The sequence below is a fragment of the Argentina anserina genome, chromosome 5 (genome assembly GCF_933775445.1).
Source record: "Argentina anserina chromosome 5, drPotAnse1.1, whole genome shotgun sequence".
Taxonomy (NCBI): Eukaryota; Viridiplantae; Streptophyta; class Magnoliopsida; order Rosales; family Rosaceae; genus Argentina; species Argentina anserina.
The window spans coordinates 27,558,426-27,575,504 of NC_065876.1; the positions used below are offsets into that span (position 1 = coordinate 27,558,426).

At 37.3% G+C, this 17,079-nt stretch overlaps 1 protein-coding gene across 3 annotated transcripts; it reads right to left on the reverse strand.

Annotated features, from left to right (window-relative positions):
* Nucleotides 1-10,966: 10,966 nt before the first annotated feature.
* LOC126793434 (uncharacterized WD repeat-containing protein C2A9.03) lies at nt 10,967-15,536 on the reverse strand. 3 transcript variants are annotated; one of them, XM_050519953.1, is made up of 10 exons: nt 15,438-15,536; nt 15,143-15,334; nt 14,883-15,050; nt 14,688-14,774; nt 12,519-12,653; nt 12,329-12,439; nt 12,148-12,239; nt 11,961-12,066; nt 11,786-11,872; nt 10,967-11,706 (listed from the first exon to the last, which is right to left on the reverse strand). In XM_050519953.1, the coding sequence occupies exons 1-10, from the start codon at nt 15,525-15,527 to the stop codon at nt 11,293-11,295; spliced, it is 1,482 nt and encodes a 493-aa protein (XP_050375910.1). In that variant the 5' UTR covers nt 15,528-15,536; the 3' UTR covers nt 10,967-11,292. The 3 variants fall into 3 exon arrangements, with proteins under 3 accessions (XP_050375910.1, XP_050375913.1, XP_050375911.1); XM_050519956.1 differs by lacking the exons at nt 15,143-15,334; nt 15,438-15,536 and adding exons at nt 13,492-13,540; nt 14,159-14,242 and having other exon boundaries at nt 10,968-11,706; nt 14,688-14,804; nt 14,883-15,030; XM_050519954.1 differs by lacking the exons at nt 15,143-15,334; nt 15,438-15,536 and having other exon boundaries at nt 10,968-11,706; nt 13,492-14,774; nt 14,883-14,944.
* Nucleotides 15,537-17,079: the final 1,543 nt, after the last annotated feature.

Genomic DNA, 17,079 nt, shown 5'->3' on the forward strand with positions numbered 1-17,079 from the left:
GGTCAAGAGAGTCGCGAATAAATATTGGGCCATGTCGGGTGGAACCCGAAGTCCGATACTATTTCCTCGTGCAATTATTTGTTTTCCTAGTCATACAAAGGCATGTGTTCAAGTCTCTCTGATAGAACCATCGCATTTGTTTCCCACTTTGTATTAGAAAACGAAAATAATTTTGAATTTTCAACTCTTTTTATAGCATAATTCTTGATCAATTATGTTAGTGTGTCATTGCACGTTAATTCACTTTGATTAAGGTATGAGATTGCATTGACACACTTTATATCCCATAATACAGCTGAATCTGGATCATAATGGGAGGTCTGAGTGGTCTGACTCTAGAAGCATAATTCAATATAAGTCTCGAATAAATCACTGTTCAATTTATGTATCAAAATTAAGTTTATGAATTCGAAAAGCTAGATTCATTTATTGCTTATATGTGTTGAAAATTAGTAAAATGATCACGTTAATTGTTCGTACAGTTTCAATTTTTCATTTACGATTTTAAAGTTAGGATAACATCTTTGATGTGGCTAAGCCGTTTAGGTATTTAGTGTTGAAGTTGGTTTATGATCTTTACGAGATAACAAGTTAGTTCTAAATTGCATTATAAAGTTTGTTGTATTTGAATGATACACAATAAGAGAAAAGGAAACAAATATGGTGCCAGACATGGTTACTTATCATACTTAGGGCGACCCTTAGAGACGCAAAGTAAAGCAAGTGCTTCAGGTGATTAGCTATGAGAAGGGTACATGTATCTTATTATTTATAGCGCATTCATAAAATCTAAATAAATAGTAAGCAAACGCTAAATATTTTTAAATTTCTATTTCTCATAATCAAGGTCTGTGCTGCTTGAGTAGCTTCAAAGTTTTTATTTTCCCTTACAAATTACTTAAATCCTCTAGAGCATGCATCAAGATTTTGACTAGCTGTTGTTGTCTTGAAATCCCTAAAATTACTGATATTAATGAAGCAGTACTCTGATTAATTTTGTAAAGTTGCTAGTAGGTAGTCCTTTACAAGTCACTCTTATCTAATCGTACATACATGATAATTACCTTTTGACTTCGTTACCACATTCCTCCAAATATTGAGTGTCAATTTCTTGCTTCATTATGAGATCATCCAACTGTTCTTGGCCGCTTTTATAATTTGGGGGAAGAACACAACCAAAGCAACCAGAATTTTCTTGAATAAGAGGAAAGGAGATCGAGATCTTTAATTTAAATTCCAATTCTCAGACAATATTAGATGGAAATACGTACTCACATCATATCTGTCAATCTTGTCTACTCTACGTCTCTGCTTGTTTTCTAATCAAGGATGCGCTTGTATGTGTAAAAAAAAAAGAACTTGATTATATTTGTCGTTTTTTATAATTTGAGGGTTACTGATGGACAATTTGTCTTTTCGAGCTATAATTCAGGTATTAAGGTGATGTCAAATAATATTATATTTTGATAAAGTATTCACGGGTGATTTACTGATAAAGACTTAAAAAGCGTATTATAAAGATATCGGTACATGATTGAAAAATTAGTCTAATAACTGATTAATTTGGAGAAAATAGTTATGTCCAGTAAATTTAAAGGTTTAACTGTTTAAAAATGTTGTTAATCAATATAAATTATTTTAATAAAAATATATGAATTGAAACAAAAATCGTTTAATAAGTCGTTTGATAAATTAATTAATAGTCTTATAATCAACCGTTCATTTATTTGATCAATCGACTTATTAAACGATTTTTGTTTCAATCTATATTTACAAATATAATCTTTATTAATTTATTAAACTTTTAAACAGTTATAATTTTAAATTTATATTGCCAAAAATATATTGAAAAATATGGACTGAAACATCCGTACTAGTATGGACACAATTACTTTCCTTAACTCGGTGTCATGAAACTCACAAGTTCTCGACGGCTAAGCTACAGTTTAATTTGCCTAAATATGATCGACTCTTTCTATTATTGTCTCTGGAGAATGCATATCACGCGCGAGGAGCGGAAGTGGAACGGCGATAAAAAGGTAGCGTAAAGATGAAGCCAACTATTTATGGAGCGTTTGGGACGCGGTTTTATGTCCACTGCCGCCAAATGTTTCCATTACTACACCCCCCAGTCTACGGTCTACGGTCAAATAAGGCGCACGTGTCTACAAGGTCGACCCACCTAGCCCCTCATGCACCTCACGTGATTGGAGAAAATTTAACTCCCTTCTTTTTTTCTTTTTCTTGTGATCTTCTTTAATATGAAAAATGAATGTTGCAACTCCCTAATAAGATGGATATGTTTGGGTTTTCGGTTCTTGTTACATGTCATTCTCCACTATGATACTAGAATAGGGGCTTGAAGAAGTATCGTTATCACCGTATAATTACTTAACACGCAATGTTATTTGAATTTAATAATATATGCAATGTTACTTAATATGAAGTTGGTGTTTAAGGCATACAAAATCGTTATTTGAGTTTACTAATATACGTTATTTATGTCTAATAATGATGGTATTGGTGAATTCAGCTTGTAGATGCAAGAGGAAAGTTTAAAATGTAACCAATTAAGTGAAATTGTGAACGTAGTCGGATTTACTTTTCTTACCATTACTAAGCAATCGAAAGCTTCGATCTAACTCGCTGGCAACACTTTGCTAGCCAAGTTCAACTCCAATGCATCAGCGAGTGACTTTCGACCATTAACGATGGTCACATTCGACGATAGTTCGATCTCAATCATCTCATTATACATCATGTAGATGATTATTGAGTGGTCTCATTAGCATAATGACATTACTGAAATTAGATACCACCCACTATGAGTACGACAAGAAGATGCATACAAAAAAAGAATAGCTTATCATTTTGATTTTACAAGATGACTACGTTTTGATTACTATATAACTAATGGAAAATAAGAGTTGGTGCCTCAACGCAACCTAATGCTAATGAGAGATAATCCTTGTTTATGAGTTGTATGAAAACGATCTTCGAATTCCCATTTCCTCTTTTTTTTAAGGGGTTTGGAACCCGGCCAAGCTGGGAGGCTCAGCCCCATGCCCAGTTCCAATTAATAAAAAACGAAAAAATAAATAAAATACATAGCAATGGGGACTATATCAAAACTTTGTCGAGAGAAAAAAAAACTCAAAGATAAAAGAAAAAGAATGTAGATAATCCTACTATGAAAACTGATAATTCGAAAATCTCAAGTAATCAGCTTGTAAGAACTTAACGAGCACACTAGGAGGACTATCATACCAAGCAAAATAGTCATTGGTGAGGCCTAAATTGACCATTATGTCAGCTACCGCATTTCATTCTCTGAATATATGACTACATCGAAAAGACATCAGACAGACTATAGATAGATAGTTGTGCCAACAGACTCTTAAATTTCACGGGGGAGAGAAAGATTTGGAACAAACACATGTCACCACACTTATAGAGTCACTTTCCAACCATAAGTAGAACCAACCTCTAGCAATAACAATTTCAATTGCCAAATCCACAGCATAGAAGCTCAGAATAAAATGAAGAATTCAAACTAAGCGATTAACAAAAACCCCCTAAAAACCACCTGAAGAATCCCGAAAAACACCCCCACATGCTGCTGGACCTGAGTTACCTTTAGCCAATCTGTCAGTGTTAACTTTAACCCAAGAATAAATTGGCGTCTGCCATAAAACATGATATATTTTTGGAGCCTTATAGCGGTTGGGAACAACATCTAGAGAGGCCAATAAACAAGCATCAAAAACACCTTTAAAGTGACCAGGAGCAAAATGGCTAATTTGACGAATCCAAGCCAAAATTGAGCAACACAACTTAGAGAAAAGAGTGGGACGATTGTCAAACCTTAGCCTATTCCGAACCTTCCATAAAACCATGAAGGTAAACATGCATGCCGCTAGCCACAGATTATAAAGCTGAGAGGAGAAAAGTTTTCAACAATAGCTTACCCAAAAACCTATCAGAGAGGCAAAAGTAGAAAAAAAAAATCTCAAACTGAACCGCTAGCCACCTCCAGACATGTTGAGAAAAGGGCAATGTAAAAACAAGTGCAAAGAAGTCTCAACAGAGCAATAACAAATATGACAGATGGACACTACATGAATTCCACATATTTGCAGCCTATCATTAGTAGGTAGCCGGTCAAAAAGAATTCTCCAAACCAAAAAAAAGTAACATGGAGGAATGTAATACCGCCATATATTAGATGCCCACACTTTCATAGGGAGATGATGCCTCAAAAAATCATATCCACTAGAAAAACACAACTTACCAGAGGGAGAGGGTTCTCAAATAAGCATATCAGGCTCATCAGAGAGAGGAATGGAAATAGCAGAAATCTGCTCAACTAATACAAGAAAATTGTGAGAAAAGAATGGAGGAAGCTGCCATGAATTATTGGAAATAAAATCAGCCACACGAAGATTGCTAAAATGAGACCAATTTGAGATACCCAAAGTCTCTAGAATAGGCATCTCAAGCCATTTATCTTTCCAAAAATTAACCGACTTTCCATCCCCAATTAACTAACGACAACTTTGCTTAAAGTGAGAAGCAATTGACTGAAAACATGGTCAAATTGAAGATTTACAATAACCCAACTTACAATTAGACATAATAGGATACCTTGCACGCACATAAGCACCCCATTGAGAATGAGAAGAATAAGAATCTCATGCAAATTTTAGAATAACAGCTGAATTCAGAGAAGATAAATTACGGATACCAAGTCATCCTTCTTGCTGCGAGACACACACCTGAGTCCAAGGAACAATGACGATATTTCGGATCCCAATGTTACCAGACCAAATAAAACTGCGAGCCCATAATGCTAACTTTAAAACGAGATAGACCGGCCACTGATACACAGTAAAACTATGAAGTAACATACTTTGAAAAACTTATTGCACCAATTGAGTCCGACCAACCATAGAGAGAAGACGCCCTTGCCAGCCCATAAGTCTCGATTTTGCTTTATTAGTAATAACTTGAAGATGACATCTCCGAGGCTTGCCACAAAATATTGTAACTCCCAAATAAGTAAAAGGAAGCTGACCTGCATGAAAACCCAATATGCGCTGAACTGACCCTTGCCGATACTAATACTTGGCTCCAAGGTAAAAAGTACTTTTTTCTCGGCATTTATATATTGACCGGAAGCATAACTGTAATGATCAAAGAAATTGCGCAATTGAGTAAGAGAATGTTTGTCCCCACGGCAGAAAACAACAAGATCATCAGCATATAAAACATGAGAAGGAGGTGCGCAATTAGGAAAATATATTGGTTTTAATCGATCATTCGATCAGTTTGGAGCAACAAAGATAAACCACGGCTGAGAGCTTCTTTGGCAAGAGGGTCCCCTTGTCTCATACCACGAGAGCAAGAGAAAAAGCCGTTGTCTTGCTGAATTCTTAGTAAATCCTCATGAGCCCGATTAACGTTATCGTGAACATCCCCAAAAACTGATTTATTCCAAGCTCGCAAATAAGCTTTTAAGGCCTTTAATTTCTGCAGAGTGACATATATCGGGCAACCATAGAAAATACTAGACTTTAACAGTGTGCTAATGTTTCATGAAAACTGGATGATTCAACCACATAGATTGAAACTTGAAAGGCTTAGGACCACATGCAGAGAGCTTAGAAGCAGAGAAAATTAAAGGGCTGTGATATGAGACAACACGAGGCAAAGCAACACATCTAGAGGAAGGCCAAGCTCCAAACCAACTTGTGCTACATAGAGATTTGTCTAATCAGAGCTCAACATGTACCCTAACTTCCCATTAGTTCATCCAAGTATAACGGGCACTAGTAGTGTCTAAATGAACAAAATCACAAACATTTGACATATTCTGAAACTCTGAACAAGAAATACGAGATGGAGGAGGACCCCTGCCTTTTCATGAGCTCCCAACACTGAATTGAAATCCCCAATAACCATCTAAGGAATAGTTGTCTGAGCACTGATAGTTGATAAGTCATGTCATAATTCCTTGCGTTTAATGTAAGAAGTAGAGGCATAAATAAAAGAAAATTGACTTAGTTCGTTATCAAAAGAAACCTGGATAGTAACTTGTTGCTCTGTATTAGAGATTATCGATGGACTTGGAACGTAACAACCCTTTAACAACCAAATAGTTGGAAGCCGAGAGCCACGATCATTAGCCACAACAAACTCCAAATTTAAAGAAAACAAAAAATTGGAGATACTGAGTTAAAACCCACCATTGGTTCAACAATGCACATAAAATCAGGCATGTGAGTACGACAAATATATGAAAGTTAGAGTCATTGTTGCCAGCTCCTCTGATGTTCCAATATATAACCTTCATTATATATACATTTAGTTCTTTTTCCTGTCCCTCTTCGGATAAGGAGTTTCACCGACCACATTTAGCTTGACTTGTTGCTTTTGTTTTTTCTTCTGTGATCTAGAGAGTATCGTGACAAAAAAAAACATCCTCCACCACTGCTCCGTTCTTAGCAAGGGTAGTAATTAAAGAAATATCTTTAGCCAAAGTGCCCACATGCTCAAACTAGGAAGAGCTCCACCCGTAGTCTTCTCAGATGAATTAGTGTGGTCTTCCTCTACCATGTCATGCCAACTTTGACTACCATGTGGAGAATTAAAATGACAATGTTGGAGATGCTCTAAAATGTTATGGCGTTGATTACTTCCATCTACATATGTATCATCATCACTCAAATCATCCACATTGACATTAGGAGCATTTAAATTAATTGCATTACCAGTAGCAACAAATAAAGGAAATTACATTTCATCTACCAATGCTTTTGTATCATTCCTAGCAAGAGCAACAAAGCTATTCCCATTGATAGCTTGAGCAGGTTCATTGACTACTAAGTCGGCAATACAATCAAACTCTTCTTCCACCACCTCATTTGATGTTTGGTCTGCCAACTTAGCAAACACTACGTCCAAATTAACCTCTGGAGGTTGCTCAACCACATGCTTAGCTTTCACTTTGTACTCTTGTCGAATTGTAGGTGTTATGTGCTTGGAAGACTCCACTACCACATTAGAGTGCTTATCTTGATGACGATGTTTACACCGATCAACTATATGACCATCTAATCCACAATGATCACACATATTTTCATAGACTACATCAATTGGAAAACAATGCGTTTCTCTTTCTACCATCAAGGAAGAAGGCATATTGGCTGCCAGGTCCACATCAACAAGAACCCTAGCGAAGTAACCAAATTCTCTCTTTTGTAGCCTTGTCCAATTGCAATGGAGTTCCCACACCTCTAGCTATCTCCATGAGATATCTTAGATGCCAGTAATCTTGACTCAAACCATAAGATGTGACCCAAAGCTGAGAGTGAGTTTGTCGTAGTGCATCACCAGGTTTGAAATCAGGTTGTCATTGTGAAAAACGAAACAAACCATTAGCCAACGTGCAAGTACCTCCACCCCAGACACGTCTCATATCCTCTTCAGTGTTAAAATGAATATCAAAATAGCCCTTTCCCAGAGGAACAAGACGCCATGGAGATGAGACCTTCCACAAAGAAGCAAGAGACACTTTCAGATCATTAGTCTTCAAAGGAGTAGAGCTTTTGCGGAGCAACAAACAACCAATCAAATTAGTCTTGAAAGTTTTCAACTGATCTTGATAGAGTTGTTCATTGATTTTGACATACGTCATATCACCACGGACAACTGGAATCGGCAATTGACTGAGAGCTACAGTCGACTCAACAGAAATGGAGAGAACAGAGACAAAAGTCTTTGCCTTGGACGCTTGTAGCGGTGGCTGGAAAACTCCCCAGAAGATCCCAAAGCATTTATAAAGGACCAAGGGCATATCGCCCTCGGCTCACCAGAGGAAAGGGCCGCCATGGAGGCCGGTAGCGGCGGCGTGTGATTAGGGCGAAACCCTACAACAACGTTTTTTTTCTTTTCAAATTCCCATTTCCTCACAATAATTTTAGTCACACCACTCTGCGACACAATTCTTTATGAGGCAACTATTTTCTCATATAATTAAGATGATAATGTGTGTTGTATAATTTCATTACCTAAGATAGTAAAAAGAAAGGAGATTCATTAGTGGACAAGAGCTATAGTAAATAACCGATAGTGTCACAAACGATAACGTAATTGTCACAACTTTAGCTTTGTTAGGTAAGTTTTGAAGCTAATATTTTGTTTGAACTCTATATGGATTTACTCCATCACACTAATATCATGAGTTCAAAAAGATCAAATAATGAGCTACACTCGGTTTTAAATACAGTATTTCGAAATTGTTCATTGAGATTTATATAAAAAAAATTTAAACTATATTTGCAGCAAATTACGTAGCATCCCGTGACCTTTGATCCTCTATAATGTTGAATTTCTTAAGAACCAGCACGCTACATATGTATAATGTATGGTTCGTTGGTAACTCAAAATTTTACTCTTAATGACATTGATAGTTTCTCGATTTCTCGTATGTTCTTATGAAAGTTTTTTGATATAATCTTCTAGTACATCTTAGCTGCTGCTAATATGTACAATTTTGTGAAGTCGGCCCAATAATTTCAGTAGTTGTATCACTTGTATGCAAGTAATACAACCTAACTTTGAGATGGTTGAACCAAATGAAAAACACTTTAAACACCTGCATTAATTAAGAGGTCGAAAACTCTTGACGAAACTATAGACCAAATTCAGGTTACAAATTAGCCACTATTATTGAACCCATTTGAACCAATTTCAAAATGGAGTACATAAGTTGAGCTATCCCCCTAGCCTCTTATTTTCTTGGAATCACTCTGGTGGTCATTGAATTGAAGACGATTGGCCGACTAGGGTTCATTTTCATGTGCTTTACGTTTTGAACTTTTGATCAACGACACCTCTCTTCGGTGCATGTTTTGAGAGAACTTGTAAGCAGTGACGAATGCAAAAATTTATATTTTTCGAAGCTAAGATATGAAAAACATCTACATATAAAGTGGTTACCAGATTATCTTAATTCTGAGTTTCTTTAAAAGTTATCAATTGTACGTCTAGTTTTGTTTACAAACATGTACACTTTTTGTCATGCCTAAACTTGTTTCAAACATCTTAACACACATGGTAAAGAAATGAAGGAGAAAACCACTTACTGACTTCCATACCCTACAAGAACCGGCATAATCCACAAGACTATATGGAAAGTAATGGGGACGGCAAGCCATACTAATGATTCATCAGTTCAATATGCAGAAGCAGATTCAGGGGCCATGGCCATTTTGGAATACAAGTCTTGGAAGCAAAGCAAGCGATAGTTGTTGTCACTTTCAAAGGCAGATTTCATGTCATTATAGCCAAAGATATTTCAGAGGATTTGGTAGGTCGATCAAAAATTTCACTCGCTCACGACACTATTGATGGCCCCCCAACTCTTTGTTTTAGGTGAACACAGTCCTTGTTTCTTCAAGCTTCGTTCTCTTTCTGCTATATGCTAATAAGCTTTTGCAGTGTGAATTCAATTACCTGAGAATGGGGTAGTAGCAGTGTGCCAAGTTTCCAAGTTTGAGTGGAAAGTTGGAGACACTACTAATATATAAAAGAAGAACACTGTTGAATTAGTTGAGTGGTGAGGGAGGGGTGAGCTTGAAGACTTAGTGCAGCTGCTAGACCAATTATCCGAAGCTGATATTAAACAATGGAAAACTTTAGCAGCATAGGTTGGAATGTTGCTCAAAAGTGAGCAAATGGAATTCCCAAAAAGTCTTGTATTTCGATCTTTCACATCTCCCCTTTATGTTGTTTAGGGTTTTGTTTCTTTTTGTTGTAGACCACCATCTTTGGTTATGCACCCCACGCGGGTTTGAACTTTGAACTCTCTGAGTTGAGACCTTGGTCATGCGCATGTCAAGATGCTAGAAGCTTCAACTATCAAATGTGCCATGTACAACAATCAGGAGATATGAAACTCCTCTACGGAACTACGCAGGCTAGACAATTTTCAGCCATCTCTAAAATTTATGGTGACCTTCAATTCGGATTTTTATGTGTTTGTCCAACTTGTTTGATACAGGTTGTAAAATAAAATAGAAGCTCGTATGTTACATTTGGAATCAAAAACTAAATCAGAAGTCTTATGTTTACTTTTGTCGAAATAGATTACATGAGTGATGAGTGGACTAAAGCGTAGCGTTGCGAATCCGGCATACGAGTTATTTTTCCTCTCTTTCCGATTTCGTTATTGTCGTGGAAATGACTATGGGATGATGGCTATCATAGAACGAAGTTAGTGCCACTGTGAGAGACTAGACTATTGGTCTATTGTTATGATGATAATTGTAGTATACTAGACTAGTATATAATAAGATGGTGATGATTGACCTAATTACCTCCATGGGTAACGTCCGTAAGAAGGTGTCGATCACCATGTCCCCAAATCACAGAATTACCAGTGGCCTGTAAATCTTTCCTATTCTGTCTTTTCCTGGAGTAACCATGAAAACTCCCATGACCGTATGTTCTTCACAAATCAAGAACAGGCTAGTCAGTAATCACCAGTCAAGAGCCGCGACTACGTCTTAATACGGTTACTGAACCAAGACTAACTGCAGTAGGTGATTGACCTTCGCAACCTAACTAAGGAAGTACACACTTTTCTGTTTAAGCAACCACCAAATCCCAACTATATATGATGAAACTTCTTCATAGTAAAACAAAAAATTGGGATACAATCGAGTTATTAACAATCCATGAAGATAAGCCATATGTTATGTACTTAATGTATTTGCTGATGGATAAGGAACAGTCTTAAAAGTAATACCCAGAATTATAGCACATAAAACATTCTCGGGTCTTTTTCAATTGTGTTCTCATGAAATGGGAAAGGTCAGGTCTCCATGAAGAGGCATTTTGGACTTCAAACAAATAATACAACGATTAAGTCAGTCCAAGAATACAACACATCAATGCAATCAGTACAGAATGGAAGCAAAAACTAAACCGTAACTGTTTTACATGCACACACTGGTGGAAAGAGATTTTACAAAACCAATAGTTATTTGTTCCATTTCTGCTGGATGAAAAAAAAAGGTACCTCTACAGAAATGGAGAAACAAAAGCGTAAAGGCTGAGAAGGCAAGAAGAAAAAAAAAAACTGAAAACAATTTCCTAGATTCTTTTTTTGTACGTTTCCGGATGCATGAACTTCTTTGTCCTTGCCCATATGTAGTTGTAAATACAGTTGGATAAACACATCTCGAATAAATGAACACCCCCCATCTTCCCACGACTGACGGACTTGAACTAGAAGATCATCTCTTGATAGGAATTGTAGTGCCTCTTATTGAACTCCAATACACTACCATATGCGCGATCAGCAACCCCAACAAACAAAGCTTCAGAGTCGGGGCTGAAGGATATCCCCGCAATCTCACCAAACAGATCAATCTCCTGCCCATTTGCGTATCCGGACTGCGTATCGATGATGTGAACAAAGTCTGCTGGTTCAGCCATGGCCATGAAACGACCATCGGAGGTGAATTTTATAGCTCTTATTGCTCCCATATTTCCCTTCAACACAGCTAGGGACTGTGAGAGGTTCCTTACGTCCCATAGCCTACAAGTAGTGTCTTGGTTCCCAGTAGCCAGAATTCGTCCATCAGGGTGCCAAGCTGAGGAAAAGCAATAGTCTAAGTGCCCTTTGAGGCCCCCTACTGTCTGTATAAAGTAGGTAATATATCAGTGCTGTGCACAATGTGAGCATAAATATAGGTAGAGAAATAGTATAGCAACTTACTTTTCCAGACTGAGCATCAGCAATCAAACAGTCAGCACTATCACCAAGTACTGCGAGAAGCTTACCATCGGGACTAATAGAGGTATTCTGTAAATCAATAACAAAGCCCACATGAGCTAAATGGAAAAAGAATAACAGATAAAAATATAACAAAAGGTGTCTATACGGTACTCACATTTACAGACCACTCAAATGAGAAGCAGTTGAGGCAGGCGAACTTTTCGATGTCAAACACTCTAACTTGAGCATCATTATTTGCGGTCATTACTCTCATTGAACCACTACACACAGATTATTCAGTCAAAACTTGGTTGCGTCAAAGTCGTCAAACAACACGCACCATTTTCTGGAGGAGAACTTACGTTGGGTTGCGGAATATATCCACCGCATTAGTGATGGCATTCTCATCTGTTGTTAGTTTTGAGCAGAAAGCAACTCCACGTTGGTTCATGTGCTGCCCAAATAAATGAAAAATTAGAAACATAAAATAAATACAACTGACTCAGTAAGAGCAAAGAAACATTTGTTATAACACCCGCCTACCTTGCAGATTAGTTCACCTTGGAAGCCCCCAGCAACCAACAAATTTTCTTTGACAGCCATAGTGCTTATCTGCACTCTAGAGAGTGGCCGCGCCAACAAACCAAGTCGTTTCTGTAAGAATGTAGCAGCATAAGACACAGCAGATTTTTAGTCTAGATTTTTCAAGTAAAATCAGCCTAGCATTTTATACCTCAGTAGGTACAATCGGTTTAGCAACATTGAGTACTTCGGTGCCTCTCCTAAGCAAAGAGTTCCAATGCATTACTGAAAAGTTCTGCATCAGGTATACATCATGCTTTGATGTGGCCCATAACAAATTCCTTAGCTGCACAAGAAGAACGAGTTGAGGGACCTGTTGGCAAAATGATACAATACCAAGAAAGCAAATAAAACCATTTCATTCTTCCCAAAAAAGAAAACTATTAGATGTGTAAAGTATGCATCCATCAGCTCATTAAAAGAACCATATTTGTCGAAAGTATGCAACTATTAGCTCATGCAAGAGTATTGCCGTTTGACTCAACACCACAATATGAAGTGGAAAAACTAAGAAACATATACTGGAATACCTAAAGCTCAGAAGACAACAAACATGCCATCCAGTAAACCATAAAGAAGTGTAAAATAAATGTTACTTCAGAGTTAGGAAGCTCATATATTGTTGACAAATATATTAACTTAAACAGACGGAGTAAAAAAAAAAAAAAGACTCAGACTCTGCTAGCCGGAAGTGACGAAGAGATTATGGATAAGAATTTATGTGGCCGCATGACAGGAATGAATTTATAAAAGATAGGCAAAACTGAGGGTCTATAAATTTGGTTGGTTTGTAATAAAAATTTTGTTTGATCAAGTTATGTGCCTACAACTGTGTAGTGCACTAACTGATTACTCTCTGCGCTTTATCAGAAGTTAATAACTCCAAAAGAAATTTTGCCCAAAGATATGAAACTTGCACAAGACACCATTCAATAATAAGAAAAAAAAAGAAAAGGAAAGGACTACCTACAAGGCTTCAATAGGCACCAGAAGATAGTACATAATGAAGGAATCAAGGATAGTGCTTATAGATATCTATTACGCAATAACACTACTTAAATAACAGGAATGGCCAAACTTGGTACAGAGGCCTCTTAAATGCTCAGATGTTTCTCCTATCATACCATATAACCAAAGTCGCGCCAGCAGCTCTAACTCCACCCTGCTTACAAGCTGAAATAAGAGAGCAATAGTAATCCTAAATGCAATATAATTATATTTAAGAGACATCAGATATAATATAAGCAAAACACAAAGACCAACGACGGATGTAAATAGTAACAGTTTGTCAAATGACTACAAGATTTGCATCCAGGGCAGCCTTCAGACATATACCAAAAAGGATCCAACAAATACACCCCAGGTGACACTGTGGTCATCACAGTTTAAGCGTTCTAGGCCTATGTAAGTGCTTAAAAGCATATCTCTGACATGTACCTTAAATCAGTTATTATGGATTAACGAACTCTATCAAATTTCCTAAAATCACACTGCAGGAATTCCAATAGAAGATCATAGAAGAAGAAAAAAGGGGTGACTTATATGTCATAGAGATCTGATTAGGTGCACCTGTTTTCAGAAGACACGAAATAATGCTTGCTGAAAATATGATTTTTTTTTGGTTTTCTAAATAAGTTCGGCAGTGATTTATAGATATCTACACATCAAGGATAAGTTATGTTATGTTGATCACCCTTCACCTATAGTTTTAGGTAAATTGTTTACATCTCAGATTCATGCAAGTTCTATATATGTGCCCAACAAAGACAGAATTTTTTATGAACTCCATACCTTCCGGTGAATGATTGACGCACAGAACCATAATCATAAACTAAGGTTATCCATCACAAAGGATTTTACATGTTTTTATAAGACCTGCAAAACTACCAAATTATTGATATACGCAGAACTAAAGCAACAAGCAGCTATAATAAAAAGGTCACGCGTATGTAGCAGCTAGCAAAGTACGAAAGTAAATAAGATATCTAAACCCCAAAGTTTTTACAGACATATCAATTATATGAAATTTGCAAGACCCTTCATATGAACAACATGCAAGAAATTACATAATGCAAATTGAAGGTATATGCTACATATGGAACATCACAAAATTTGCCTTACGAAATGAGTGTAAGGACTTGTACAACACAAATTATATGCATTGTGCACCGCTACATATGAATCAAATTTCAGAAAATGAAAGGAACATCACAAAAAAAAAAAAAATACCCTATCCATTTACCCAACAAAAATCAAACACTAAATTTTGTTCAAAATCATTTCAACCAGCTACGACGAAAATCAAATTCACAATCTCTACCTGAAAATGCACAATTGTCGACTTGACAAGCCTCGTGTTGTAGTGGAAGTCATAGAACCTCTTCCCCTTCTCGACTTGCAAGCACTCCTATAAGATTTAACACTTCACAACAATTAACTACACAAAACAACACAACAAAAATTGATCCACCTGAAAATCAAAACACTCATTCAAACAAATCGAAAAGGCTAATACCTTCTCGAGTTCTTGACGAGGCTGAGCGAGGCTCTCATAGTTCTTGTACTGCTTCAACCTCGCCTCGCGGTACTTATCTCTAGTGAAATTAAGCCTCTCCCATGGAATCCCCTGTATATCTCTCCCATTTCTAGCTTCCAGAGCCGACGTATCACTCCTCACCTTGCTCTGCAACTCCATAAACACAGCTCGCTCCCTCAGCGAAACGAAATCAAGTAAACACAGTTACACCAAAACGAGAAAAACACACGAGCGGTTACCGAATCAACGTGATCTTCTTCTTCAAAGTCGTCGTCGTCGTCAGAATCGTGGAGGCTTCGCCGGGGCTGGTTATCAGCAAAAGCGTCGTTGTCGTCTTCCCCGAACTCCACGACGTCGTCGCCGTAGTAGTAGTCGTTGACGACGTACTCGAGGTCGTCGTTTTGGAAATACGCCATTGGAATAAAAAAAACCTACACATAAAACCGTCCGATCATCTCAGAAATTCAGATTACGAAAAGCTCAGAAATCTTACCAGAGAGAATGAATCAGAATCAGAATCAGAATCAAAATTACCTGATGAGGTGAGGTGGGAAGGAAGAGTGTAGAATCGAATAGATAAGTGGATTTGGTTGTTAAAGAAAAGGGCGAGGTAGGATGAACCATTGTTGGTGTACTTATAGACAGTGGTGGTGAGCTGATCTGAGAAACGGTAGCAGGCTTGGTGTGGAAAGGAGATGCCAGCTCATGCAGTAACAATTCTTCATGGAAATGACTAAATCAGTGTAGTGCACTAGTGTGTGTTTTTCTTTTACTAGTAAATCTAAATTAATTGGTGTGATTATTTGAAGATTTTTTTATACATACTTTGTAATTTCTTATTATTTAGGTTTGTCCTTAACTCATTATAATGACATGATAAAATTTTCCAGCACCTCACCTGTTTACTGCTCGGTGCTTACTGACAACTTAAATTAATTTGCTTGAAAAATGACTTATTTAGTAAAAATCATATATTATAAATGATATATTGAAATTGAAGTGATTAGCTAATCTTAAATGATTTAAGAAGAAATGTAGTATCTTTTATGTTTGATAGAGACGTGGGAAATCAAATTTTTTCTTGAACAATACGTAGCAAATTATTTACCATGTAAGATTTCCTTATCACAATATAATTATTTAAAATCTCGATAATAAATTCATAAATGAAATTCTAATGGGCTTTATTTTTTGTTGTAAATGTCGACGAAACATCAGAAGGGGCAAACCCGTCTGTTCAAACAAATAAATAAAAATTTCGTCACTGCTACGAGTTGACCAGCCGGTCACCCCAACCACGAACAAATCACTCGCTGGACACTTGTCAGTTGCTCCCGCCTTACCGCCACTGAAAGAATATACTTTACTACTCGCCCGGGCCCTACAGCCTAGGTCCCACAAAACCCCATTGGGCTTCAAAACAATAGAGCGAGTCCACCTGCACAGTACTATGGGTCCCAGGTGTTTGGCTCACAGCCCGACATCTCTCAACCATGGGTTACTTAGGGGCCACCACGTGGCTCATGGAGCTGACGCGTCCCTCTTGCCTCGCCGTTACGGCTTCAACGCCGCCCGCCTCCCCGCCGTTAAACTCCTCTCTTCACTCTGCGGCGATTAGTGGCGGGGCTAGAGTAATTTTGCTTATCTTTTGAAAAGCAAGGTCGGTTGAGATGGGTCCCACTACAATTAACCACCGCCTAAGGTGGAGGGTGATCTGAGCATTGACCATTGACCAACTCTGCACTTGTTCGGGGGAGATCTGAAAGGACGAAGAAGTAGAAGGAAACAGGTGGCTTGGGATTAAGAAACCACGCAGCCAATCGAATGGTATATTATTAAGCTGAGGAGCCATGACGTACGCGGAGGATATAGGGGAATATCCTTTTCTTCAATCGCAGGCAGTATTTGATTAAGCAGACACGAGTATTCATATTAGACACGATTCAATACATAAATACGGTATATAGAAAATTTTTTGGACACAAATACGTGGTGAACACGTTAATTAAATATTATTGTTAATATATATATTTATTTTAAAAATTAATTTATAAATTTGAAGTATTTATATATATATATGTCAAAGTGTGCATTAAAATGAAGAAAATATAACTTGTTGGAACGGCTAAAGACTTGATCAGTACCTTGGATAACCAAGGTTTGAATCCCACCACAA